The sequence below is a fragment of the Taudactylus pleione genome, unplaced genomic scaffold, assembly GCF_031769625.1.
Source record: "Taudactylus pleione unplaced genomic scaffold, aTauple2 ptg000967l, whole genome shotgun sequence".
Classification (NCBI taxonomy): Eukaryota; Metazoa; Chordata; class Amphibia; order Anura; family Myobatrachidae; genus Taudactylus; species Taudactylus pleione.
The window spans coordinates 3,505,364-3,518,869 of record NW_028285368.1 but is presented as its reverse complement, the minus strand read 5'-3'; the positions used below and the strand labels follow the sequence as shown (position 1 = coordinate 3,518,869).

At 46.9% G+C, this 13,506-nt stretch overlaps 1 protein-coding gene across 1 annotated transcript in view; it reads right to left on the bottom strand.

Moving 5' to 3' along the window:
- Nucleotides 1–460: 460 nt before the first annotated feature.
- The window catches only part of LOC148454917 (glyoxylate reductase/hydroxypyruvate reductase-like), a 33,886-nt gene continuing 20,840 nt past the window's right edge, over nt 461–13,506 (bottom strand). The window contains exons 6-9 of the mRNA XM_088460056.1: nt 4,331–4,435; nt 4,104–4,239; nt 2,530–2,660; nt 461–666 (exon numbers count right to left, since the gene is read on the bottom strand). Of these exons, the coding sequence (XP_088316182.1) occupies nt 545–666; nt 2,530–2,660; nt 4,104–4,239; nt 4,331–4,435 (494 nt within the window). The 3' untranslated portion in view covers nt 461–544. The remainder of the gene's footprint in view (nt 667–2,529; nt 2,661–4,103; nt 4,240–4,330; nt 4,436–13,506) is intronic.

The following is a 13,506-nucleotide window of genomic DNA, read 5'->3' as shown; positions in this document are numbered from 1 at the left end:
AACCTATCCAAGCCTGCACATCCCTACTAAAAACTCACCATTTTAGGCAAGCTTGTCAACCTTCTTAGGCAAGTCTACCCAATTACCACCCAAACTTATTACCTTTGTATCCTTATAGAACCTAGAGAGCATTGCTGTATGGCTGGACATATAACCCAATTTAACACTTTTTACCATTGAAATCTGGCTACCAATAAACAATCTATGACATTTACCATCCTGTATTAAACTGCTATGTATCTATAGATTGTAAGTGCGTGCGCAATCTTATCTTTTTGTCTGTTTTGATAATAAGTCTACTTTTATTACTGTTTGCTCTCAACTGTAAAGCACTACAGAGTATGATGGTGTTATATAAATAAGTTTCCATAAAAATAAATCACACAGAAAACTCCCCATTATTGAATAAAAGTACACTTTGTAGACAAATTCCTTGAGCTATGAAGAAAAAAGTTGCATCTAGTTATATTGCAGATTTAATATAGAACTACAAATTAATCTACATCTAGAGTACACGCATATTCATGGATTCCAAGTCATGTCCTCAGAGTGTGAGCTCACTGGGCATCTCCTCTCCGGCTAGGCCTCTCAGTAGATTATTTACTGCAAGCACAGACATGGCGTTTCTTGTACTATAGGTAGCACTTCCAATATGTGGTAAAATAACTGCAAGAAAATAATGAAGCAATGTTTCCAGCTGTTTTTTGTTGAAGTATTTTGAGGCAGTTTGACACATCCATAAATGCAAGACGACACATATTAAAAGTTAAATCTAAACCCAAACAATACATACACTATGGGGCCTATGTACTAAAGCTTGATGAGAGAGAAAATTGTGAGAGAAAATGTATCAGCTCCTAACACTCATTTTTCAAACACAGCCTATAAAATGTAAGTTAGAAGCTGATTGGTTGGTGATTTATCTCTCATCAAGCTTTGATACATAGGCCCCTATGTCTCTTAATTAAGAGACGTGTTTAGCACCACGATCTTACTGCTCAACTTTGATAAACAATTTTATTGCTCTATTGGGCAACCTGCTCCTTCTACCATCTAATGACCTTCCTGTGGCTTCTCTTGTATCTCCATTCTCCTCTTCACAGCCCTGCCCTACATAATGACGTGAGTGGGCAAGTCACTGGATCAGCACTCATCTCCTGAAGTATAATGTGCTGCTGTGAACATTCTAAAGCTCGATTTACCTACAGGTTACGCGATCCACATCCACACTTTAAAACTGGTCATATGCAAGTCGAGTAATATATGAAGATTGATAACAAAATTGTCTAGTCATACCTGCCTTAAAAATTAAAATTCAAAAGGGGCACAGTTATTAAAGTGGGGCAAAGGAGACTGCATACAATAGCCTCCATTCAGAGAAAGTGAGAGTGTGTATTTTACACTCATCTACAACATCTCAGACTATTAATGTTTGGGTTCAGTTTTTACCATTACCTGGGTCTGACCTTTCTATTCACAAAAAGGTATTGAATTCAGTACATCAGATAGCTTCAATTTTAATGATGGCAACTTGTGGGGGCTAGGATTGGCATAGTGTCTACATCAGTGCCAAGGGGGTGGAGCATGCGAGAGCACGGTGAAAATGTGCACTGTAAGCAAAAGTATGTAGAAAATCATTTTGCTATTAGCTCACCGGTATGTAACCACTATGGCAACATGGTCATTATGCCAACATTGAGAATGTCGATGTTAGGTTTAGTACTAGGGTTAGGCTGCTGTTAGGGTTTAAATACTGCAAAAATGCTATATTGACATTCTGAATGTCAACATTGCGTACCACACCCATCTCCCCTATAACAATGTGTCTATTATGCAAATCAGACTTCATAGACATATTTTTGTCACTTTATGGGGGGAATTCAGTTCAGCATGATGATGAATAGCCACGGGAGGGAGCTCTCGCAGCTATTCAATTCAAAGCACTGTGTGCCTTGTCGGGAAGCAGGGAAGTCAGAGCCTTTAGCCGCCCAAACAGCGCGGTGTATCGAATAGCTGTGGGAGCTCCCTCTCGCGACTATTCAACATCGCACTGAATTGAATTCCCCCCTAAGAGAGAGAAACAAAAAATGTAAGCTTTTTGGGAGCGTTTCAGTTATTTTTTAAGGCACTCTAATTAATAGTCATCCAATGTTGCAATTCAATGTTTTTGGGCCCCCATTAAATATTGAGCTTGTCGAATCTCATTAGGCCGTGGTTAGACGCATAAAACGTTTAAATTTCCGGTTATGTTGCCCAAACAGCAGTTTGGGCTCCTAAACCACGGACTTATCGCACATTTCTACTCTCCTCCTCAGGGGCTATTGCACCCGAATGGAGCAAAAATTTAATTGCTCCATTGGGCGCTCAGCGCTAACTGAATCGCCCCCATTATTGGTTTTATTGCACCAATATTTGGCATAAATAGGGAATTTGTTTTTAACTTGGACAAACTACTACATAATAACACTACTATAAATTCATAAAAAAATTAGATTTGATTAATATGGTGAAAAGCTATAAAATACATACCACAATTCTTCAGGCTGAGCAATGGGTGACTTGTGGGCAGGGGTTCAGGAGTAGTTACATCTAAACCAGCAGCTGCAATCTGCCCACTGACCAGAGCCTGGTACAAGTCTTCCTGGTTCACTACAGAGCCCCTGAAACGTATCAAGTGGTCAGTGTCAGTGTAGCCATGCAAAATAGTGGTTCAGGCAGACTATTTACAAAGCAAAACCATGTAACATTTCTACTATCTAATCAGCAAAAGTACACATTTATAATTTATATGGTTTTTTCTGGAAGAATCTAGGCCTCATGCTGCTTTACATAAAATACCGGCTAGGGTAATATTTGGTGTGTTTGCAATTGAGCATAGAGGAAGAAATAATATTGAAGTCAAGGACATGTGTCACAAATTTGTAAAGGAGGGAGTGGGATCCACATTGTTTAAACAAAAAGGCCATACGGGTTCCTTGGTGTGAGGTCCCATTTACAGAGCAGGGTCACCACAGAAGAAGGGGCAAGGGGCTGTGTGCAGCAGTAATAGGCTGCACAGCTCCTGTCTTTTGCCAGCACAATGAAACCACTGGGACCACCTGATTAAAGGAGTTTCAGTGAGGTCAAATACCAGCCGCTGCATACTGGTGGTGATTTAATAGCGTTACCAGGCAAATGCAAGTAGGCACCTGACAATGGGCTTTGAGATTTACTGTACATGGAGCCTTCTATGTTCAACATTAAACTCTACCACTAACAAATGTAAAATAATAGCAGTGTTTGTCCTTACATAATATACATTTCTGTATCACTAATACTGGATGTTTCATACAGCTGTGAATAAGTATATAAGACATTACTAGCAAATAGATATGGTAAGAGTGCTACTAATTTTCACACACAAAAATTATTAGCTCACCATTTGTGTAAGTTATGCCAGTAATTATACAATCTATGTAATAACTATACCAAGAATATACTTCTATTAGGACAGTAGACTACACTAAAAAGATGACATGTTATTGTTCATTAGTCTGGTCTGGCCATCTAGTACTGTGGTGGGTATGTACATTCATTTTGATTGTTGCAAAAGGTTACCCTTAAAAAGGTGAAATTAAATTTACTAGCCGTCCTCTGGCGATTTTCATGGATAATGTATTAAAGAAAGTCACTTTTGCTCACAAAATCCTTGTCTCTAGCTTTCCTTCAACTTCTCTCTTTAGCTCTTACAATGAATAAATTAAGTAACAAACATATGGTAGTGATTAGCTGATAAAAATCGGGGTTTACTCAAAGTTTGAAATAAATGCATTTTGATAACTTCTTCCAAGGCATACTAAACTAATGAACAGATTATATTAAGTTCATGCAGCCATTAAGTGAGAATCTCAGTCATATGTAGTGACCTGTTAGCCCAGCAGCACAGATGAAACGGAGAGCACAGATTGGTAAGTGCAACTAGCAGTGTAGTGTATAAAACACCTGATTGGATGGGAGCTACAGCCAATTAAATCATGATAAACAGCTATGTTTGCTTTTCAATTGTGAGATTCATTTAAAGCAGGTTCTAACACAAGCTGAACACTTCACAAATATTTACTTACCGACTTATGTTAATAAAAACAGAGGTTTTTTTCATTCTGCTAAAGAAATTCTTGTTGCAAAGCCCTTCAGTCTCAGGTGTTAGAGAGCAAGAGATGATAACAAAGTCAGAATCCTCTGTAAGTTTTTCACACGACACTAAAAGAAATAACGCAGCTAGATTGTTATTCCTCAATATAGCCATCATCAGTGGTGACTACATATGGAGGACAAAACACATCTGCAGTACCATATTCAGCATTAACCTCTGCAGCTTGCTCAGGCCTGGGCTGACGTCCTGTATATAAGAACTTTGATACACCAAAAGGTTTAAGGCGTTGGGCAATAGCCAATCCTGAGGAAAGTAAAAAATAAAAGTTTTATTCAACGGGGCTTTTAACATGAATTCCAATGAAGGGGATTGTATGAACAGCAACATATAGTCTTTGTCCTGCACATGTAACCTAGGTATAACATTTTAAACAGTGATAACGTAGAAGTTAAGCAGCAGAATGTAAAACAAGAGATATGGTAAGAACTTACCTTTGTTATCTCTGTTTCTACGAAGTCCATAGGGACCACAGGGTGACCTTGGGGGGTATAGCTGGATCCTCGGGCACCACGGAGTTAAAACTTTTAGCTGCTCCCAGGATGCACTTGGGTCCATCCTCCTCTATACCCCGCCCCCGAGCCACAGGCACCTCAGTTGGTAAGCAGCCAAGGCCGGAGGAGGAGGCGAAACAGAGAGAAGGAAGACTGAAACACACGAGAACCATACTCACAGAAATGGGAGACGGAAAACCGGTGACCAGTCACAGAGCCCATATGAAGCCAGGTGCGGGTGCCCTGTGGACCCTATGGACTTCGTAGAAACAGAGATAACAAAGGTAAGTTCTTACCATATCTCTTGTTTTCTACTTCAGGGTCCATAGGGGTCCACAGGGTGACCTTGGGGATGTCCCAAAGCAGTCCAACTAAGGGCGGGGACGCTCCTGTGCTGATAGGAGAACCCAGCGCCCAAAGGATGCATCCTGAGAGGCAAAGGTGTCAAACGCATAGAACCTCAAAAAGGTCTGAATGGAAGACCAGGTGGCCGCCTTACACAGCTGAACAGCAGAGGCGCCACGGCTAGCAGCCCAAGAAGGGCCCACAGACCGAGTGGAATGAGCCTTAACAGAGGCTGGAACAGGTAAACCCTCCTGCATATAAGCCTCAATAATAACAGAACGAAGCCAACGGGCTAGAGTCTGTTTGTTGGCAGGCCAACCCCTCTTGTGAAAACCAAAGAGGATAAACAAAGAATCCGACTTCCTCACAGAACTAGTCCGGTCCACATAAACCTGTCTAAGGAAGCCTCCCCAGCCGAAAGATCAGGCGACTCAAAGGCTGGTACAACAATTCCCTGATTAATGTGGAACCTGGAAACCACCTTAGGCAGGAAATCAGTACGAGTGCGAAGCACCGCTCTGTCCTGATGAAAAACCAGAAAAGGGGGACGACAGGAAAGCTCCCCCAAATCCGAAACCCTCCTGGCATAAGCAATTGCCAAGAGGAAAACCGTCTTAAAAGTTAGCCACTTGAGCTCCACTGACTCCAAGGGCTCAAAAGGAGGATCCTGTAAGGCCCGAAGAACCACCGCCAAATCCCACGGGGCCACAGGTGGCACAAAGGGAGGCTGGATTCTTAAAACACCCTGGAAAAAGGTGTGTACGTCCGGCATAGCAGCAATCCTGCGCTGGAACCACACCGACAGAGCAGACACGTGCACCTTCAGTGAGGAAAGACGTAATCCTAAGTCCAAACCCGACTGAAGGAAAGCCAGAATACGCGAAACCTGGAACACCTGGGGATCATATTTTCTGGCCTCGCACCACTGAAAGTAAGTGTGCCACACTCTGTGGTAGATCCTCGCGGAAGCAGGCTTGCGCGCCCTCAGCATGGTGGTAATAACGGAGCTAGAAAAGCCCCGAGACCTCAGAACGGCTGTCTCAAGAGCCACGCCGTCAAAGATAGTCGACCCAGATCCAGGTAAAGACAGGGCCCCGGAGACAACAGGTCCCGCCATTGAGGTAGGAGGTACGGAGCGTCGATGGACAGGCTCCGCAGATCGGAGTACCACGGCCTTCCGGGCCACCAGGATCAGTGTGCCTCCGTCCTGCTTGAACTTGCGCAGGACCAGAGGCAGCAGAGATATCGGAGGGAACAAGTAAGCCAGGTGAAACAGCCATTTCACTGACAGCGCGTCTATCAGACATGCGCCTGCGTCCCTTGTCCTTGACCCGTACACGGGCAGCTTGTGATTGTGACGGGACGCCATCAGGTCCAGCTCTGGCAGCCCCCACTTGTCCACGAGTAGTTGGAATACCTCTGGATGAAGCGACCATTCCCCGGGATGCACATCGTAACGGCTGAGGAAGTCTGCCTCCCAATTGAGGACTCCCGGGATGAAGACTGCCGAGAGAGCTGGAAGATAGCGCTCCGTCCAAGCCAGGACGCGGGACACCTCCGACATCGCAGCTCGACTGCGAGTCCCTTCCTGGTGATTGATGTACGCCACCGTGGTGGCGTTGTCGGACTGCACCTGAACGGCCCTTCCGTGAAGAGAGGTGCCGGACGACTGCAGGGCTATGTACACTGCCCGCAGTTCCAGGATGTTGATGGGAAGAATCGCTTCCTCCGCCGACCAACGACCCTGAAGTGACAAGGAGCCTGTCACCGCCCCCCAACCCCGGAGACTGGCATCTGTCGTTAGCAGAACCCATTCCGGGATCCAAAAGGGGCGCTCATCGAGGAGATGAGCCGTCTGTAGCCACCAGGCCAGGGACAGACGCACCTCCGAGGACAACACCAGCATCTGAGAGCGGATCCTGTGTGGCAATCCGTTCCATTCTGAAAGTATCACCTGACATGGAACTGGGCAAACTCCACCATGTCGAATGCCGACACCATGGACCCCAAAACTCTCATCGCTGAGTGCACCGACACTCTGCCACTGCTCAGACAACTGTGAATCCGCAGCTGTAAGGAGGAGACCTTCTCTGGAGTCAGAAAAATCCGTTGCTGACGAGAGTCCAGCAGGGCCCCCAAATGAACCATCCGCTGTGATGGGATGAGGGAGGACTTCTTCCAGTTGATCAACCACCCGTGCGCCTGTAGACAAGCGACCGTCAGGTGGAGATGCTGGATCAGTACCTCCGGGGAGCTTGCCAGCAAGAGGAGGTCGTCTAGATAGGGTAGCAACCGTATCCCCTGGCTCCGAAGGTGAGCCGCCATCACCTTGGTAAAAACCCTTGGTGCCGTGGAGAGGCCAAAGGGTAGAGCCCCGAATTGGTAGTGGTTGTGGAGAATAGCAAACCACAGAAACCGTTGGTGCGGTGTTGCTATAGGCACATGGAGGTAGGCGTCCTGGATATCCAGGGAGACCATATAATCCCCCGGTTCCATCGCCAGAATGATGGAACGCAAAGTTTCCATCCTGAATTTGGGAACCCTGAGAAACCTGTTCAGGGACTTCAAATTGAGGATGGGGCGATGAGAGCCATTGGGTTTCTGCACCAGAAACAGCATAGAGTAATACCCCATCCCACGTTGAGATTGTGGTACGGGTATAATGACCCCCGCCGTCAGCAAGGCCTCTATGGCTTCCTGAACCTGCAAGGCCTTGGTTTTTTCCTGAGGACTTGTGCAAAAAAACTGGCGAGGCGGCCTGTGCCGAAAAGACAGGGCATACCCCTGGGAGACCACTTCTCGCAGCCAGGCATCCGTGGTGGTATTGTGCCAGCACTGGGCGAATTGTATAAGTCGGCCTCCCACTCTGGGGTCCCCCAGAGGGAGGCCCGTCCCATCATGCAGAAGGCTTATCTTCTTGCTTGGAAGAAGGGCGCCTAGCACTCCAGGCTTGCTTCTTTGGCTTTGAGGCGGTCTTGGTTGCGGACTGCCTCGGGAAGGACTGACCCTTTGCCTTGCCCTGAACCCGAAAGGAGCAAAAGGCCGAGCTCCGGACCTTAGCAGGTGTCGTAGCTGAAGGGAGTTAGGCTGACTTGGATTTTGCCAGGGTATCTACTATTTTGTCCAGGTCCGGACTAAATAGTAACTCTCCATTAAAAGGTAAGGCCTCCAAGCCTTTCTTTGAATCAGCGTCTGCTCTCCAAGACCTCAACCACAAGGATCTGCGAGCAGACACTGCTGCCGCCGAAACCCTAGAGGTCAGCAGGCTAGCATCCAAAGATGCTTCTCCAATGTAGGAAGCGGCATCTCTCATCTGTCCTAACAACGCCCTCTGGACATCCGGAGCTTCATCCGTAAACGTATCCTCCAAGGCTTTGGCCCAACCCTCAATGGCCTTGGCCACCCAGGAGATGGCCATGGACGGCCGGGCTACAGCCCCTGAGAGAGAGTAAATAGACTTTAGACAAGTCTCCACCTTCCTGTCCATAGGATCCTTCAACGAGGATATAGACGGCAATGGCAAAGTAGCACTCCTGATGAGGCGTGTTACATGGGAATGAACCGCAGGCGGAGTTTCCCATTTCTTACAATGCGCCTCCGGAAACAGATAATTGGACGCCAACCGCTTCTGTGGCAGGAATCGCTTACTGGGCGTCTGCCAGGCCATCGCCATGTGATCCGTCAACTGATCAGACAAGGGGAACGCTGCAGAAGTAAACTTAGCTTTTTTAAAACTAGGATACCTTGACTTGGGAGAGGGTGCCTCATCCTCAATCAGAAGAATGGCCCGCACCGCCCTAACCAGAGCTCGCACATTGATGGAAGACTTAGTGTCTACCTCCTGGACTGAGGCATCTGAGGCTGAGTCATCCTGCACCTCACCATCATCCGAGGACCCCTCAGAGTCCGAAAAATGCGCAGCCTGCGCCATAACTGTGCGTTAAGACGCCCTGGAGGGCACGTCACTGCGCAACATCGACTGAAAAGCCGAAGATGCTGCCGCCAAATCTTGGACAGTGTGGGAAAGCGCATCCACCCAGGGTGGAGGAGCTGCCACAAGAGCCTGAAACGGCACCACAGCCTGCTGTGCCACAGGGGTGGACTGTATATCCATTGGCAACCCCGCATAGGGACCAACAGGCTGAGACCCCGGGGGAGTCTGCAATAATTGTGGGACACCCGGGGAATGGGGGATGGTAGGCTGGGGCAAAGCCCTAGTAGGGACGGCAGTCGGGACCGACAGACGGTCCGCGATGGACACCAGCACCTGGGAAAACATTGCCCATGGTGGCTCCTGCGACATAGGAGGTTTAGACGTACCAGGGACCGCCTGGCACCGTCCGCACAGGCCGTCCTGTGACAAATCCTCCCTATCCACTCCTGCAGAACAGCGCCTGCAGGAGAACAATACCGGAGCCACGGAGTGCTCAATCTCCTCCTCAGACATGACAGACTATATAATTAAATATACAGTTATGACATAGGAAGAAAACGTCCAGCACACTGGTAAGTGCGCACAACAGCCCACAACATGGCCCTGTGTAGCACACAACTGTATGTGACGGACCTCACAAATACGTGATCTATATAAGTGAGGTCAGTAGAAACACCCTTCCCCCGCACACCTGTAGGGCTTGTAGGAGAAGGAAAGGGATAGGTATAGACTGACAGTAAGTAGAAATTAGCACAGACAGGCAGCACTAGCAAAAGTCACATACCATGCAGGAAGATATACTCACTGCACCTTTCCACTACAATCAACCTGCCCAGATTCAGTGTCTGGGAGGGCTATAGTGCTGTGTACACTGTCCTTTTGCAGGGGAGAGGTACACAGGGGGACCGGTCCGCGTGCTCCCTGAGAGCATCTGCGCTGCCACTGGAGAAAATGGCTGCTGGAGACCTCAGAGGAGGTGGCCGAGTATCTGCAGCTCAGCGACGCCAGACTACTAGCTGAAAGGCGCGCTGAGCTGAGGGGAGGAGCCTCTAGACAGGGAAGGCTTCCTCCCCTGGCTAGCATATTAACCCCCGGGTTGCCGGCATCCCGCTTGCCGCGTTATTCACCCTGGTGGTCTAGTGGTCTGGCGGGGTATGCCTCCAATGGAGGGGGAGCCCGCCGCCACCGCTAGCGCCCCTGGTCTGTCCCCTAGACCGGGGGCATGGGACTGCGTTTAAAAGGAACCCGCGCACCGCATCTAATCAGCGGTGCGCGGCTTACCTTGATCTCCCCGGCGTCTCTGGCAGCAGTCCCGGGGGAAACCAGAGTCCGGCTAGTACAGATTCTGGCTTCCCCCGCCGCGATCCCCAGTTCAGTACTGGCGTCGCGGCGCCAGCAGGGAGAAGGAGCGGCAGCGTGGGCGTCTGTACAGACAGCCCATCGCTGCCGATCTGGAGAAAAAAACTGTAGTAAAAAAAAATAAATAAATTTTACTAAGTTAAAAAATGAAAAGCTTTAGGGGGCTACTCCCCCTGCAGTGTGACCCGACTCCGGCCGGGCACCAGCTTAAACTGAGGTGCCTGTGGCTCGGGGGCGGGGTATAGAGGAGGATGGACCCAAGTGCATCCTGGGAGCAGCTAAAAGCTTCAACTCCGTGGTGCCCGAGGATCCAGGATCCAGCTATACCCCCCAAGGTCACCCTGTGGACCCTATGGACCCTGAAGTAGAAATAGCATTAAAACAAAACTTGTTCACCTCTCCCACATCGCAATTAGTTCTCATGAACTTGCTTGGAAGACATTGGAGAAACAATGGATGGGAAGAGTTGGGCCGATATATTGAGATGCACCTCCTTCACCTCTATCCAACCAAGGACTACTTTAAACCTGACACATACTCTGCTGCAATCTGCTGGCAGCAACCCCATCTATCCCTGTAGTTATAAACAGAAACCTGAACATATATCCTATGGATACAAGTCAATCACACAAAGTCTGATAAAATCTTAGAGCCTCGGGTTGCTCACCATCAGCTGGGTACACACTGAGACTATGTCTGCACGTTTTATTGTTTCTGGCCGAATCGGAACGTCATACTGGCCACATCGCTTAGTGTATACGGCCTATGTGCGTGCTCCCGTGGCCGCTTGTGACATCATCCGATAGCCCAAGTGGCCTCGTTGCAGGTAATGAAGGACAGAACGAGGTATTGTTCAGTCATTCATTACCTCGTTTTGATGTGTACCCATGACCCGATATTTGGACAGACATATTGGCTGGGTACATATCGCTCTGTGTGCACTCAGCGTTCGACTTCACCTGGCCTCCTAACAAGCCCATTTCATCAACAATCACGATTTCCATTAGTCATCCTAGACCAATTACCAATCCTCTGTGAAGTTTTCATCCAAATCCATCCAGTGGGAGGCCCAGAATAGGCTTCCTTCACTGCAGTGGCTTCCAGTGCCTTTGTGGAGCCAGAAGCAAGGACTGCCGCTCGTAATTCCTCGTAAGCGAGGATTCGCTTGACCCGACATCTCCGTGCTTCCGGTTGTAGTCCGGGCCCCAGCATCGCTGCTAGCAAGCTCTGCCGTGACCCGCCGAAATCAACAGAGATGTTACTGGTGTTGTGGCCTGTCGGAGGTAGACGGATTCACAGTGCATGCTTCTTAATTCAGATGCTCAGCACTGATAACTCAAAAATCTAGAAAATAAAAAAAATAATAAAAAAAAAAAAAACAACTTAGGACTGCCTGAGCAGTCCCCCGATACAACAGTGTGTCTGAATCCTGCCGCACCAAACGAACAACTGAATGCCTGTGGCCAGGGTATACATAGAGGAGGACCAGAGGTATCCTGAGAGCTGCAAGGTTTAACAGTTTGGTGCCTGGATCACACCAACCACATAATCCCCATGGTATTCCTGTGGATCATATGGGAAAGATTTGTGGACTGCACAACCTGACTATATATATATAATGGGAGGTGCTACCTGATGAGACTAATTGCAGGCACAGAAACAGACATTCCTGTGGATCCCCATGGAACCTGAAGAAGAAATTAAAACCTTTTGCCAAAAATGGGTATCTGGCTATCCTATTAGCCGACATTTTCGCTGGTGCCAATTCTGGTATTGCAGTTACAGCAATATTTTTTCGGGACCCTGGAGCAGGTGATGCAAAACGCCTATTTTTGCCTAAAAATGTCAGGACTAGGTGCAGAAACGCTGGGAAACCCTCCTTAATGACTATTTAGGTAAAAATGATTGTTTAATTAGCTTAATTTGGCCAATAATGACATGTCACTTTTGGGGTGAAAAAGCAAATAAAAAGGGGTTTAAAGTAGTGGGACAGGGGTTTAAACATTGCTGTAGGCAGGGACAGGTGCATTTTGAACACTTTTTTTTTTTTTTTTTAAAGTGTCCTAAAATTACTCAAAAATATACTTACATCCATTTCTGTCATTATTTCACGGTTTTAGAAAAATGCTTATAACAGCCATCTGACAATTTTAAAATCACAAAAACTTTGGATTACGACCACACTTCTATACTGTTACCCAATATTAGTTTACCTTTTTTTGGGGTACGGGTTGATTTCCCCATTTTCACCTGTACATATCTCCTGACATCCATGCAAGAATTATTGTGCAAATTGGTTATCGTCTGTTTTGCAACAGGATAGCCCGATAAACGGGAGCAAGCATAGCTGCGATAAGTGACATATTTGGGCGATAGCTGCAAAAAGATTTCAATGGCGAAAACTTTTAGTTTTTGCATCCAATTGGATATCCCCTTGTACATTTTTAGTAGAGATGGGCGGTTCGGTTTTGACACTGTTGTATTCGCCAAATTAGCGCACGTTCCGATTAGTTCAGATTTCTTTATCGACTGATATTTTTTTTCTTCTTCAAATGATGATATAGAAAGTTTATTAATGATACAACCTAATATTAAGTTGTGTGTAAGGCTTCTAAAGCTGACAAGTTATATAGAACTAATTGGATTCATTAAGAGATGAGGAAAATTAATTTTCCTTGTCCTGCATTTGGCTAAAAAATTTCACCAGTGGAATTTGGTCTATGTTCTGTGCATCCACCCTGTCAATTTGGTAATCACATTCCTATAAACAAAAACACATGCAAAAGGCTTGCGAAAAGAAAATACACCCCTTAACACACCGTGATAAACAGAAGTGAAATGATCAAAGCCAGGAGATGAACACACTGCACCTGCATTATCTGACTTGCTGGCAGTGAAGAAGTGTCCTGGTGACTCCCTGATATGATCACCCCCCCCCCCCTCTCCCCCCAATTGGACTACAGCGAATCAAGGAGGAGTTTTTATTTAAGAATGTTATACTAGGCACACAGATGGCCAAGTTTCAATCCAAAATTAGCCTCTGCTCCCAATAGAATGTCCCACCCAGTTTATGAGCCCAGGGTACGTTTTCCTGCTATGGTGGAAACCAGCCTACAGCACCAGGGCTAGGAGGATTTGGAGAGAGGAGAGCAAAGGCAAAACAGGTTGTTTTTTTTATTTGTTTT